This window comes from Euprymna scolopes, chromosome 8, assembly GCF_053919585.1.
Source record: "Euprymna scolopes isolate OS-2025 chromosome 8, ASM5391958v1, whole genome shotgun sequence".
NCBI lineage: Eukaryota > Metazoa > Mollusca > Cephalopoda > Sepiida > Sepiolidae > Euprymna > Euprymna scolopes.
In genome coordinates, this window is record NC_136489.1 from 47,094,237 (window position 1) to 47,110,616 (window position 16,380).

The window sequence follows — 16,380 nt, forward strand, 5'->3', positions numbered from 1 at the left end:
AACTGTAATTTTTATATCTCTCTTGCACTTCATCAGGTATATTTATCAGGTAGTTTTTGAATTTCACAAATTCAATCCATACTTATAAACATTATTTTTTTTAATAATGTCTTTGTTCCCTCGTTAATACAACCAGTTCGATGGCATTCGCTATGACGAGATTTGACAGATGATAACTTGGGGATAAAATAACATAATTACTTGAGGCTGATGGAACGAGAACAATCTTTAGATATTCAAAATAGAATCTTTAATATGAAAAGTTATGTTAAAAAAAAAGGAAAGGTCCATTGTATGAGAGGGATGTGATGGGTTTTTTCATATTAGGACCATCCATCAAGTATTAGGGAAACGTATTAATGTCTGAAAAATCTTAGTTGATCTTCTATATTGTCTTTCTTTCTTCTATTTTTCTTCTTCGGCTTCTACCTATTTTTCTCTTTTTTTCCTTCCTTTCCTTTCTTATTTTCTTTGTTTTTTTTTTGTTGTTGTTTTTTTTTCTTATCTGTCTCTAATCTTCTAATCATAGTTTATTAGTTATCATGGCATTAACACTTAATTTAGTTTAATAGTTGAAGAAAGTAGGAAGACATAGGATGCCATCTTGTAATCTTCTTAAGAAATATCCTTAACCCCTCCCCACGTTTGTCCACTTAAAATCTGGGGTCAGAATAAGAGTTCTGTAGACTTAGTCACCTGTTGGTGGAGTGGATGGGAGGTGGAAGTCATATGACTGGTTTTATGGCAACTTCATGATACAAGAAAACCCAGTTGGTTTAGTAAACAGTATTTTTAAGTTTGAGCGATAATGACCATCAAAAAATGTTTTTATTACATTTTCTTTTTTTAGACTCTGTCCCTCTCTTACCTTCCCTTTCTTTCTTTTCTTTCTCCCACTAAAGACTGATTTTGATTTTAATATCCAGATTTTTTTTTACCAATACTATTTCTTCATATATATGCCACTTCTACAGTATTGAGACGAAATTTCGTAAATCGTAATACTGAATTTCACATGAAAACAATAGTATCTACATATTCCCAGTATTTTTAAGATGATTATATCCAAAAATCGATAAGGTAGAAAATTATTTATTAAAGAAAATAAAAATAGAATTTGATAAAAACGATTATAAGACACAGGAGAGTTCAAAAGGGAGATAATTTTCTGTTTTGATTTAAACAAGATTGCGGCAATTTTTCACTTGCTAACACAAAGTTGTTTTGTTTAATAATTCAGTAATATTCAGGTAATTTCGACTGCATAACTTGGAAGCTACCATTGTAATTCATTAGAATTGACAAAAAAAAAAAAGTTGAAACCATTGTTTTCTATTTGAAAACTCAATTTATCAACTACAAAATCTCGTCCTAATTCTGTAGAAGCGCCATATATATGTATATATATATTAATAGCAATTTGGACCCTTTAGCAGCCCCCTTTTTCCGGATGCAAACCAATTAAAAAGTTTTCCACATATCTGAATACCCTATCTACCAAATTTCAAATCTGTAGATCAAAAATTTGTTGAGTATATAGGTTGAGAAGTATCTTCACACACATATTCTCACACATATTATATATATATATATATATATATATATACAAAAAAAAAATAGTTAATTGATGATCTGTTCTTTTATAAAGCAATATGCAAATGAGTTAACCTTAAAACTTTGATTGCATACACATGATCAATGTATTAGAAAGATATTGATATTATTTGGATTTTTCATTCTCATCTTTAGTGTAATTTTCACAACATTTTGGTCGATGTAACCTCCGACCTTCTTAAAATGTATTTTGTCAGATATCAGGAGCCTTTATATTAGGACCCTTTATTTAATCTATGAGGGTAACATGCTCTCGTTCCATCAACCATAATCGAATAAAAGTCCTAAGTAAGTTGCAATTGTATTTTGAGTGTTGTCACCACACTGAGGATAGAATATTAAACCTCCAGAAGAGTGCAACTTGGAACCGAATTTTACCCAATTTATTTTGTTTGATTTGAGTGTAATAAACACCAAAGCTTAATTGTGCCTCTTAATAAGATGTTCATAATTAGAAACGTCTTTTTTTTCTGCAACTCTTTGTACATCTGTAGGCTTTCATAAAGATTAATCTCCCAATTATTGACTACAAAGCCGATTTGACATGGCACTAAAAATAACTGCGATATCAGAATTTAATTGGTTCTCTTAATGTCTAATTACAGAAGAAGCAGATTGTGGAGGCTTCATATGTATTTCCCCGGTCCCTATGAAATGAGTGTTAACAAATATGTAAATCCAATATTGCTTAGTTATTTCTATCATAACAGAAAGTGGATCTTTGGTTTACTTTCAGCAGTTTCGCAATTCTCATTTCTTTTATTTTGTCCTTTAGTTCTCACATTCAATGAGCAGTTTTTCTGACAAGGGAAAATTTGCTGTTTTCTGGGTTGGAATCTATCCATCTCAAATTTATTGTTGCCTTGTTTTTGACTTTAAAGTAGTTTTACTTTTTCTAAGCTCATTGCATCAAGTGGCATTATGCTTTGTCTGGAGCGATTTCCAAAAAAAAAGAAAACTACATACTATTATAATGGAAAATTGGTGTCTATCTGGAACAAAAGCTGTCACATGTCTGAAAGATCTTATTTCATATGTCCAATGCTTTTTTTTCTTTTTTCTTTTTTTCGTCTACCATTTAGAATTGAAGTTTTTAATATGGCAATTAATGATTCCATACTGTATTAATTTAAGCAAAGACTTCAAAGTTCATACTATGACTTATACAAATCACTTCGCCTTTCTCTTGTGGAGAAATTAAAGCATTCCTCCTTGATAGTTGCAGACTAGGTCTTGCGTGGACGGTCAATGCCAAGAATTACCCCCTTTCAAGGGTATTCTGTTGTATATTGTAAAATGAAAAATCTGAAAGCATTGTTGAACCCTAAATGATTATGCTCTGTTGTCATTATTAATTTTTAAAACTGATGTTATTACAAAGAAGATGCTTACTACTGCTATGTATCATCAATGCAACAATAAGCCACTCGAGGATAAGGGTTAATGAGTGTATGGTTTCACTGAGACAACAGCGTAATAAGTGGTGGAAATGGGGCAGAAATGAATAGGGGGGGGGGCTCAACCAGAACGTGTTTACATTGGACTTGAAGACAACCATATTGTAATCAGCTGGAAAGCGGGGCATAGTTCTAACAAACTCTGATGAATGTTACATTAAGGAAGATCTTAGACAATTTATTAAAAATGAACTATCTTTTATTAGGTTACTAGCAAGGTTACCCTACGTTGCCCACAGCAAAAATGTAAAATTTTAATTAAAATTATCTCTTCAGCTATCTCTCCATATTTTCTCCTTCCCTCTCTCACATTTGTGCCTTTCTTATTACCAATTCCTTCTTTTTATTCTGCCTAGCCCATTTCCCTCTCTTGACTTACAACAGCCAACTCTCTTTATATAGATTCCCCAAGAAGTGAGTGAGTGAGTAGTTTTGTTTTTTTTTTGTTTTTTTTCAAAATTTGTACATAACATTGAAAAATGTCTGAAAAACAGACTCCCTTTTCTGATGAAACCTGACTCTGTTGATCCCCAAGGAATCAATAATTTCTTTTTAATTTTAGATATTCTTAAGCATCTGGGGCAACGCCAATCAAGAATATACCAACTTTATGGGTGTTAGCTTTGTCATTTTAGATTTTTACCTAAGCATTCTAACAACTGACTTTTTTTATAGTAGAAGGTTAATTAATGTACTCAACTTTAACATGAGTTATCATTTGCTGAGTATTCACCAAGTATTTAAATTTCCGTCAGATCCATCTGAAGAAAAAGTTACAAGTTTTGCTTTCACAAAAACCAAATCTCCGTGATAAGAGTTTGGTCATGGGAATAAATGCCTTTGCTATTTTGATGCGGCGTTTGAAAGGACAAATGCTATGCTACAGTGATGAAATAAAGATTCAGCTGTTAATTGGCATCACATAGCATGTATGGGCTCTATCTGCAGTGTGATGGCACCAGAAATTGACAACCGGCTAATCTCGTTTTTTTTTTTTCTTTTCTTTTCTTTGTGCACTGTGCAAACGGTAGTTACATTTGTAATAAATCAGTATTTAACAATACATTCCTTCAACCTATGCGAACGGCAATGGTTTCAACAGATGCAGTCAATCATGTGTTGATCACTTCATGTCTGAACTGCATGTTTTCATTAAAATTTAATTTGGGGCCGATGATTGGGGGGGGGGGCTATGTGTATATATAATGTAGTTTATTTGTCTGAAAAGTTACAAATAATACAATATGAATTATATAATATAATACAATATAAGTTATACAAATAAAATATGCAATATAAATGATATAATCTAATACAGTATAAATTATACAATACAATATAATGTTATAGTGTGGTGGTGATCTACATTATTTTTGATGGACCTTTCCAAAGAATAGAGTTACAATGAAGTATCCTAGCAGTCATTGTGGCAGTCATAGCCACAGTATTTGACACAGGCTTTCTACAATATACTATTCTATACTTCTCTGTAAATACATTCTTTTAAATATATCAATGTGTTCTCTTAATTATCATCGGCCCTTCATAAAATATGCTTAAATATGATATTTGGATTTATGCAGATTTCGTATTATTATAGAGACAATACTATATTGATTATTATATTGTACCCAATATATAGTAGTGATTTCAAGTTCCTTTTTTTTTTTTCTTTTTTTTTTTTCCTTTTTTTTTTTTCATTTTTCGCCCCTCAGTAGCTATTTTTACTAGCTAAAAACCAAATTGAATTTGTTCTATGCATCCAAACCAAAAATTGACACAGCAGTTTGGTAGATCGTTCCGGACACACAGACAAGGTCACTTATATAGTTAAATGTAATAAAGTAAGTAAATAATAAATATATTGTAATTGTCTATTATAAACAAGAGAATATCATTACAAGTAATTCTACTATTTAACCCATAAATGAAGGGGAAAGGGGTAGGGAATAGTCAGCAGAAAGTTTGTTGTTTTTTAGACATGAAGACAGATTATAACTCAGGAAATATTATAGTTATGTAAAGTTGACTGAAATCAACACTGGAGTTCATGAAAAGTAAAAAAAAAGTAAATAACGAAAAAAAATAAGTCATTTCCTATGAAAAGAAATACTTCAGTCAAAAAGTTTTATGGAAAAAAAAATGGAGAGCTGGAGACCAATGATAAACATGGAGATCAGAATCAGAATTGACCTTGTTTTTTTTTTTGTTTTGTTTTTTTTGTTTTTTTTAAACAAAATGAACTACACTCTTAAACTGCAGAGAATTAGATATTTTTTTTTTTTTTTTTTTTTTACCAGTCGAGTTCTCTTTTTTTTTCTTTTTTTTTTTTTTTTCAACATCAGTTTTTGCTCTTCATGACCTCCTACTGTAAACTTCAACGAATAAGAATAACACTTGCAAAGCAAAAAATGCTGAGTTTTCATTTAACAAAATTTGGCCAAGTTTTTATTTTTATTTTTTCTTAAGAGGCAAGGTGGTTTGTTTGTTGAAAGACAATCTGTAATTGCCTTGCTAAAGAGCAAGCTCATTATTCTTACTGCTAGCTTGCATTTTCTATTAGAGGCTTAACCTTTCTCAACTGATGGATATTTTTCTTTTTTGTCCGTTAATGTATCACAAACATTTTGAAATCAAGCCAGGCTTAATTGACTTGTTAATGTTTTGTTTATTGCTCTCACAGATTTGTTTTCTTTTAAAGCAATTTCTTTTTTCACCATATGAAAAAAAAAAACAATGTTTTGAACAGTTCAGTTCATTGAACCTTGGCAGTTTGCAAGCATTTTTTGTTAAATAGATAACTGACATTGTGATCTATTCTCAAGATTTACATTTCAACTTTTTTATTTTTTTACTTAGATTTCCTGTGTTTTTTTTTTTTTTTTTTTTTTTTTTTTTGTTCTTTTATCATTATTATATAGGAGGGGGTAGAAATGGGTGTGAATGTTTTGAATAAGCAATAAAAACTAATAGTTTTAAGTTTTTAGTATATTTGCTACAAAAACAAATTTCACAGTTTTTCATTAGTATGAAACAGATGTTTCACTTGCTATCAGTATATGTTTTGCTTTATACATGGTGTCCAAAAATGATTTGATACATTTGTTGATCCAAAAAAGAATTAAATAACAATTAAATAAAAAAAAAAAATTTTTTTTTTTAAATGTACGTAGAATACCATTTTATTCCACACAGTATTAAATATTAAATCGGCCAAATGTTTCCCACCATTGCTAACACACGATTGTGTACGTTCACAAAAGTTTTCAATAGCTCAGTGGATCATTTCGCATAGAATAGCAGCAATTTCAAAACAAATAGCTCATTTTAATTCTACAAGAGATCGAGGCAGTGACTGAATACTTTTGACTTCAAATATCCCCACAATAAAAAATCGCAGGGGGTTTAGATCGAGTGATCTTGCAGGCCAACCAATATCGCTATGCAAAGAAATCAAATGATTCAGAAACATTTTTTTTTTAAATGTATAAATACAGATATAAATGAATTTTGACCTAATTAAAATAAAGTGGTATTCTCTGTACATTCAAAAAATATAAAAATATTTTCTTTGTTATTATTTATTTATTTTGACTACAAGTGTGTCAGATCATTTTGAGACACCCTGTATATAAACATAAAAAATATACTTATGGCAAGTCAAACGTTTGTTTCATTCTAATGTGTGTGTGTGTGTGTGTGTGTCATCAACAGACAAACTGTTTTACTGTATCACAGCTCTTTAGTGCAGCTAGACAAGCAACTGCCTCAAGCTGGAATCCAAACCCAACTGTTTAGATGAGTCGGCACTTGTAAGATAGGTGAAATCGCAATGCTAAAGATTGTCAAATGCAATAATTATGTAATTATTCATCATGGATTTTACTTTTTTTCCCACTCTTGCAAGCAGATTCTAAAACCTCAATTTTTAAAGTTTCCATCTTTATATTGTTTCAGAAATTTTTTTTCTTACACTACTGGAATATTTACTTTTGATGAGAAAAATGTAAATTCTCAAACTCTGTGGAACCTGTGTTCTTTATATATTTGATGATGCAATAATGTAAATCTTTTATCAGTCAAAAGTTAATTTTCTTCATATATATATATATATATATATATATATATATATATACTCAAAAAATAATGTGACCAGTTGGCCATTGAACTCAGATCAAATTGTTTGAATCGGATAAAAGTGAGTTTACAAAGCCAATTAAAAGTAAAGATAAAATCCCAAATTAGTTTCTTCCCCATGCTCTTATCTCTCTTTTTTCCAACTAAATAATATTACTACTCATGGTGATCTTCTTTTTTGTTTGTAATATTCCTATCTTTTTATAAAAATTCATCTTAATTGAAGAAATAATTATTTGATCAAGCCAGCTGAAGCATAAGGCAACGTCCCATTACCCTACCATCACCCTGGCAATATTATAAAGAAATAGCTTTCTTGGAGCAGGCTAAGAGAGATCCTATGAACTAGCGACACAGTCTTATATAACCACTTCTAACCTCTTTAGCAGCAACCAGTCTCTCAGAACAAAGATTACCTGACATCTTTATGAAGATGAGGACAAAATCATTTGTATAGATTGTTTTTGGTATATTTTTTAAGTATTTTTATAATTTTAACCTGAGAATTAATTTTTAAAAATTGTCTTTGTTTTTAGTATTAGCCCCTCAATTCCAGAGGAGGCCAAATACTCGAGAAATCGAATATGTTGGGAAGAGGGCTCGATTACAATGCCGGGTGAAAGGAAAGCCACAGCCGATGTTGACCTGGTATAGAAATGACCAGTTGATCAATGTCAGTCAACCAAGGTAAGTTTTATTGATTTTTTTTTTTTTTACTGAGTTTTTTTGGGTTTTTTTTATTTATTTATTTATTTATTTTCATGAGATAAACATAAAGCAGACAATCATTGGTGTTTATTAAAATTTCGGCCCTTTAGCTCTATTGGTTCAGTTTTTATGGGATTTTGAATTTTTCTAAAAGAGGGATTTAATCATTTTCAGATTTTTCCAAGAATTTGAAACCAATTTTATATAGCATTTCAAAAATGAATCATATCAAGAACTTGAAAATTAGTTTATTGAATCTTATAAAAAATAAAGTTAAATTTAATCAAGAAAATATTTCTAGAAATTTTCAAAAATGTTTAAAGGATAATTAAGTGAAATGAAGCAACCGATTTTTATGTTCAGTTTTTTTTTTTTTTTTTTTTTTTTTTTTTTTTAATTTGAAAGCAGATAACAATTCACTGAGGAAATCTATTGTAAACATTTTGAATTTATTATCAAGAAAAAATGATTTCAAATTGTAATGTAGCTGTTACCCTTTAACTGTGTGGTTACATTTCAACCACTTGGACTCACACATTGTCTGGTATTGTTGCAAAGGAACAAACAAACAAACAAACAAAAAGGAAAGAAATAAAAATCCAACTCTGCATTTTTTAAGTACAAATGAAATGCATTTATTTGTGGTTCTTCCAAAATAATGCATTTCATTATCTTTCAGAAGTCTGTTTGCGCACACGTTTTACAGCGCTCGTTTCTTTAAAAGTCTCTCTTCCCATCACCTGGCGCAGGCCATAGTCGGTGCTTTCTCACCCTCGACTTCACACATCCATCTTCCCTGACAGGCAACATGTTTCTTCTGCTAGACCACGTGGTGTCCTTTTTTCTTTTTTTTCTTTTTCTTTTTCTTTACTTCTTTCCGTGACGTCAGTGTGTGCACATTTGCTTAATTTGCATATCACTAAGAAGGCTACTGCTGCTAATATTTTCACTAGTCAACTATCTTTTGGCTGGAACTGATTTTTTTCACACGTGTGTGCCATACGTGTCATGTTACAAAATAGATAGAAACAATTATATAAAGAAAGAATATTTTCATATAAATTTTAAGCATTTATTAAATTATTATATTGTGAGCACTAGTAATACATACACTATTGAGCTATTAAACAAACTTTTGTGTGAATTTAAGGGAATTTAAATAATATATAAACACACACATTTCAAGTTAATACATAATTTATATAAAAAGCAAAATCCTTCATTTTCTGATAAATTGATATTTTTCTGTTAGTGAATTGTATCTGACACCAGAACGAAATGTGAAATTATTTCTTAAAGTTTTTCATTTTGTTGTTTTTTTTCTTTCAGATTTAGAATAACGCGTTATGCTCTAGTCATTGAGAATGTCTCCATTTCTGACAATGGCCAATATTCTTGCTTTGCCCAGAATCAACATGGTAAAGCCTGGGGCAATTTTACATTGGTTGTTAAAGGTAAGCTGACACAATGTTTGAACTTTGCTTAATCATTTCGATTTTTTTTTTTTCAAATTTATCTTGCTTTCTTTCCCCCGTTTGTCTATAGAAGCATAATTTGCATTTTTGCATAACCAGATGCAACTGATTGGAGAATTTGTTAAAAGCACTACATTTGCCCAACATAGAGATTATCTTAAGGATGAATCATTTGCACTGATGTGGAATGTCTATTCTCCTAGATAAATCATTTCAAAAGCATGGATGTCTTAAATTGCAGGAAGATTGATTGTTCAAGAAAAACTTAAAAGCAAGTGACTAGACAAGACCATATGAAGTGGAAACTGAATAGTGAGCGGACTTACCCCAACACATCAGGTTAGAAGAGTTACTGAAAGCACTATACTTATCCAACAGAGAGGTTATCCTAAGGATGAATTGATTACTCTGGTATCATTATATGGAAAGTTTATCCTCCTGAATAAACTGTTGCAGAAGCATGGATATTTTAAAGATTTGGAAGCAAGTGATAAGATAGGACATAGTTGAATTGTAAGAAATGGAGAGTGACCTTGCAGACTATCAGAAAATGTTTCACCTCTTGAACATTAGGAAAAGTGACCTTAAATGAATAAGATAACAAATTAAAAGTCCAAATGAAGACATGTTTCTGAATTTTTGAGATGGGGATTGATAATTCATATTATTTGGATTATTCAGGCTATTATTCTCATCTTGAGTGTTACTTACACAACTTTTCAGTCAATATAACCACTGACCTTCTTCAGTCGTATCTTGTTGAACTCTGGTATTTTTCTGTTGAAATTGAGAATATGCACAGCATTTCAAAGGAAACCTCTTATTTAATTTACGGGGGTAGCATGCTCTCGTTTCATAAGCCATGAAGTCTTAAGTAATTTGCAATTGTATTTTCAATATCGTCCACACTTAGGATTGAACCTTCAACCTCCAGAAGAATGTAGCTTACAACTGAATTTTTACCAAGTACTTTATCCATTATGCCATGGGTCCTTGTGGTCAAATTATAGATATTCAGATGACTGAGTTTTCTCCTGGAAATGTTTACTGTGGGTGTTTTTGTTTAAGCAAATATGACTAATTTTTTATTTTAATTAAAAATTCTGAGAATAAGTCTTTACCTATATATCTATAAAAGTGAAAATGTCTGTGGGTGTGTCTGTCTGTGTACATTTCCTTATCAAATAACTCTGTCAATTTTCAGTCTAGAGACTCAAGATTTGACATAAGGGGTATTGAGAGTTCAGCAATTTAACCTTTGAAACCTCTACCAAACTCCTCTGCCAATTTTGGATCTAAACACTTGAAATTTTAAATGTAGGTTACTTGGACATGGATCAAACTTTTTAATTTGATTTGAGCCCAAAAAAATAAATGTTAAGGGGTCAAAATTGGGGTCAAAGTTTTAAAAATTGACCTCTGCGGTCTCTACCAAATTATTTGGTCAATTTCTGGTCTAAACATTTAAAATTTTACATAAAGGGTATTCAGAGATAGGGCAAGCTTTTTAATCTGTTTGGGTCAAAAATTTGAGCTGCCAAGGGGTCAAAGTTCAAAAGATTTGACCTTTGCGGTGTCTAGCAAACTACTCAGCCAATTTTTGGTCTAAACATTTAAAATTTATACATAACGGGTATTCAGACATGCAGCAAGCATTTTAATCAGTTTTGGGGTGGAAATTTGGCTGCTAAAAGGTCAAAGTTGAAAGCGTTGACTTTTGCAGATTCTAACACATCTCTCCACCAATTTTGGGTCTAAACACTTGAAATTTTAGATGTAGGTAACTTGAACATGGGTAAAACTTTTTATTTTGATTTGAGACCAAAATAAAAAAATATTAAGGGGTCAAAATTGGGGTCCAAGTTATAAAAAATTTACCTCTATGGCCTCTACGAAATTACTCAAACAAATTTTGGTCTAAACATTTGAAATCTTACATAAAGTGTATTCACACGTAGGACAAGTTATGAACAATACATAGGGCCCGAGCAAAGCCGGGCTGAACTGCTAGTACTAGAATAAAGCTAATTATCTTTTAGAATTTTACCAATTTTGAATAAATACTCAAACGTGCAAATCACGGATATTTCTAAATCCATATGCAAATATATGTAATGATTGTATCGTAGTTTCCTAGATGTGAATCCACTGAAACACCATTGTTTATCAAAGAGTGCTCAATGACAAGCAGAGTGTAATTATAGCATGTTTACTTATACAAACACGGGTTACATCTTTTTTTACAATGAAACCAGATTTTAAATACTCATTCTTTTCTACAAAATTTCTTCATTATTTTTGTAAAGGAATAGAAAAATAAAGAAAGAATATAACAAAGGCTAATGAAAAGAGATTGAGAGGGGAAAAGGGAGTAGGAAAGAGAGACTTAAGTTGGGAAGCAAACTTGCTTGTATAAAATTCTATCAACTTTTCATTATTTCCATTCTTATTACTTTATCTTGAAGAAAAAAATCTAACCTGATGCTGCTGCTTTTCTAAAAGAGTTAAAGCAGAAACATGTATACACATATGTAGTCAATAATATTTGTATAAATAAACACACATATATATATATATATATATATATATATATATGTGTGTGTGTGGATTCTGCGCTCTTGCTTGAGTATTGTCTTTCACGATCAGGCAATTCTATCTTTTAAAACAGGGATGGCAGGTGAATTTTTATTTATGTGTGTGTTTATATATATATATATATATATATATATATATATATATATATATATATACACACACACACACACATAAGCATGGGTCAGACGCTAAGTAATGAGGGTGGAGAGTTGTATGTTCGTTTTTATAACTGATGGCATCTAAATCATATATATATATTTTAGTTTTGATCTCACCACTATCGATTAGGTTCAATATAATAATCAATAGAGAATTGTCTTTATCATAGTAAATATATAATCTGCATGAATTAAAATATATTTAAGCATATCTTACGATTGGGCAATGCCAAGCACCCTGCTAGTATACCACACACACACAAAAGAAGCCATTTTCAGCATTTTTATATATTTTGAGTAGGTGTGAATTTGTACACTTATCATATTTAACCAACCCATTGGAATAATGATTATTCATAATAGGCTGGGAAATCAAGGTTCAATCCTCAGTCAAGTCATACCAATAGTACTTGTTGCTAACTTGCAAAACATTTGACATTATAGTGGATGATTAAGGATGAGTGGAGCAATCCAGGGAAAGGATAGTTGATAAGAAGAGAGCCTGTAGATTGCTGTTGACTACAGTTGATCTATTTATTATTTTTTTATTTCAGATAAGCCATTCAAAGTAGATGAACCGGTAATAGTTCCAACCAATAAAAGTAAGTTTAGTGGATTTCATGGATTTAATTTTCTTTTTCTTTTATTTTTATTTTTTTTTTTTATACATGTAAGATTTTGGTTGGATTTCTTACTTTTATTCCACACAAGTCATCAACACTTGATAAGGATTCCAATTTTGGGGCTTTGGAACATGGGGATTCCTCTTTGCTCCCCTCTAATGAAATATTTACCATTATTTTCAGTGTTAAGTCACATTGTTGGATATTATTTATTAAAATATGTCAACATGTACATACATGTCCATATACCAATTCCTATCTCCCAAAATGTGTGGATTACGAAATTGAAGTCGCCAAAAGTAATTTTGGTTCTTGTCCGGAATTGCACCTAAAAAAAAAAAATTATATAATATACATGTCCATTACAAAATGGAAATATATTTTAAAAATCATGTAAATAGTTGCATTTTATTAGTAATAGAGAAGCGACTGTCTTGTGTCACCAGCTTGAAAAACAGTCTCAAGAGACAAAGGGAGATACTAACTAAAACTTGAGATTTTTGTTGTAATGCCTATGAATTCCCATTAATCGTTTAACAATGATTTTTTTTTTTTTTAATTAAAAAAAAGAAAAATACTTGATCAATTTACACGATCTTTGGAGTGTGAGATTTTCATTTCATCTCAGAGATTTTTCTTTATTTTTGTTTTTTTAATATTAGAAAATTCTGAACAAGTACCAAGGTTTTAATCTTAATAAACTTGCATATTTCAAAATTTAGAAAATTGCAAACATGAACAAAAAATTGTTTGTTTTCATTACCTTTCAAATGAATTATTGTTCAAAAACATTTCCCCTTCTTTATTCCCTATTTTGATGGCTTGCCCTTTAAGCAACAAGCTTCCTTTACACACAAAAAAAAATACTTCTCTTTTTTGGAGTGGGGGTGTGGGCTAAAGTCAAGTGAAGCAGCTGTTGTTCATTTGGTGATTCATCCACACTTCCTGTTTGGAGAAAGGCTTTATGGATAGAGATTCCCTTCACCTGCCGAACTTGGAAGAGGAAGGAAGGAAATCCAGCTAAAATATAAGGCACAGGATTTCCACCCTTTACTTTATATTATTTTTTTTGTACTCTTCCTTAGCCATTGTCTTTTCTTTTTTTTTCTTTTTTCAGGCTCAACATTCAGTCATTGAAATCAGTTAATGTTAACCTTGCTTTTTTTTTTTTGTGTTTGTTACTTTTGTTCATTCTCCTGAAAAGGTTCCCTGATATTCACTTTTTCAAATTGTATGCATCTATGTATGTATATGTATGTGTGTGTGTGTGTTATTGTTATAAAAATACAAACTGAGTAATTTACTATATTTTTCTTAATGTTTTTTTTTTTTTTTTGTATATACTTTCATGACATCAAATGCATATTCTTTAGTTCTGGGATTGAGTTTGAAAAACAATTCATTTGAATTAGAGCATGCCTAAATTTAGCTTATTTGTTCTTGATTATTTTCTGAAATTCTGAAATAGATAAATATAATGAAAGAAAAATTATAGAATATTATATAGACTATTAGAAAAAAAGAAATGACTGACTTGTTAAGTGATAAATTATAGCTAATTAAAACAAACATTTTGTTTGCAAATATAATTAAATCCCAGAACTAATGTATATTTGAACATGTCCTCTGTAATATTAAAGTGATATTATAGGAAATAAGTGTTAGGGAAACAAACGTTGAGGAACTGACATTTAGTATAATACTATATATGGTTCTTAGTTAGAATCCAACATAATTAACAAAATAAAAATTGATATACATACCTGTCATGGAACAAACATGGCATATTTAAAAAAACATGTAACTTGATCAAGTAGTTATTTTATGTATAGAAAATCATGTCTTTTACAATTTTAATACTAAATTGCATCCATTAGAAGGCTGATTTTGATCTCGGTAGTTCGAATTGCTTCCATTTATTTAAAACATGCCAGATCAAAACACAAACTTTGCTAACTACTAAAATTAAATTTTTTTTTTTTTTTTTTTGTTAAAAAAATACTTAATCAATTTACGTGATTTTTTAAATATAACATTTTTGTTTAGTGACAGGTATGTACATCATAAAGATTTTTCTGTATCTTTGTTTTTAATTAGGTTGAATTCTGAACATGCACCCTATATATATGTGTGTGTGTGTATATAATGATGTATACTTTTTATTTTTGCAGCGGGTCCTCCTGTTTGGTCACCAAAAAAGCCAAAAGTTAGAACAGTAGCAAGACCACCCAGTTCTTGGGCACGACTAAAATGTCCAGCTTTGGGTAACCCGATGCCAAATATAACGTGGCTAAAATTTAACAAATCTCTGAAAGAAAATCAGAACGCATTGGTAATTAAATTCTTGTTTTCTTATGACAAAAAAAAATTAATTGAATTAAAGTTTCTTCAATCAAAAAAAATGTTTTAAATATTTACATTATTAATGTCTATGCTTGCAATGCTGCCTTTGGACCTGCACATTTATTGATGAGGATGCTGTTTCAAACTTAAGTGTCAGCAACCAATGAACAAAGCCTCTTATAGAGGTGCATGCTTCATCTCATCTCCTTATCATCTACAGTATCATCATCTCCATCTTCATCTTTTCATCTTCATCTTTTCATTGTCTCTATCATCTTTTCGTTGTTTCCATCTTTTCGTCATCTCTATTTTCATCTTGTCATCATCTGCATTCAAATTTAAGCATGACTGATTAGACATTCTTCAACACATCTAAATAAAAAAACAAAAAAATAAATAAGTTGCAATTTATTTGTTTGTTTAATTTTATCTTAGTTTGTAAATGAATATTTTTGTTTTTAAAATTGGCACTTGTACAGTTTAATCAAGACATTAAAAAATGAAAATATTTAAAAAAAAAAAAAAGAAAGTTATATTATACGTATCCGTTTTGAATTGAAGATCTCCGGAAAAAAATTTCACTTAATTTGATCGAATAGTTTTCGAAAAAACATGTTTTATGACAGCATGTTGAAGGTAGACATCTTTATATTTTTTAAAATTTTTGTTTGGATTTTTAGAACACGTCACGGGGAGATAACTCAATTTAAAAACGTTTAATACTAGATTTTCTTTCTAAAAATCGAACCTTTTGCTCAGTATCATAACAAATTGTTTTTTCCCTGAAAAAAAAACTTGATGAAATTAAGTGAATTCTTTTTTTTTTTTTTCTTTTTTTTTTTTTTTTTTCGGAGAACTTCATTCCATAAAAGATACGTACAATTTAAACTTTTTTCAATATTTTCATTTTTTTAATGTCTTGATTAAACTGTACAAGTACCAAAAATTGAAAGAAGTTTATTTGGAAAAACTTTAATGTAACATATTTATGTAGCATCTACTATTCTTTAACTAGCACAAAGAAAAATATTTGAAAATTTGTGGAAAAACATTTGCTATTTAGTATTTGCATGAGAGAGTAAGTAATTTTGATGAATATATTTACATATTGATTTTATCATAAAAAAAAAACAAGCTTCTATCTTTACATCATCAACGTTTTGATCCCCATCTGGCATCAATTAAAATGAATGGCTCTCGTCTTGGGGAGGCCTCAAGTTTTGACAAGCTTCTGGGCTTGACCTTTACTCCTGATCTTAAATGGAATACG

At 30.2% G+C, this 16,380-nt stretch overlaps 1 protein-coding gene across 9 annotated transcripts in view; it reads left to right on the plus strand.

The window, feature by feature from the left end:
* LOC145283546 (fibroblast growth factor receptor 3-like) overlaps positions 1-16,380 on the plus strand; it is a 225,550-nt gene that overhangs the window by 148,167 nt on the left and 61,003 nt on the right. For all 9 annotated transcript variants that reach the window (XM_080132425.1, XM_080132423.1, XM_080132421.1 and 6 more), the window contains exons 4-7: positions 7,745-7,895; positions 9,246-9,370; positions 12,699-12,746; positions 14,939-15,099. In XM_080132425.1, the coding sequence (XP_079988551.1) occupies positions 7,745-7,895; positions 9,246-9,370; positions 12,699-12,746; positions 14,939-15,099 (485 nt within the window). The remainder of the gene's footprint in view (positions 1-7,744; positions 7,896-9,245; positions 9,371-12,698; positions 12,747-14,938; positions 15,100-16,380) is intronic.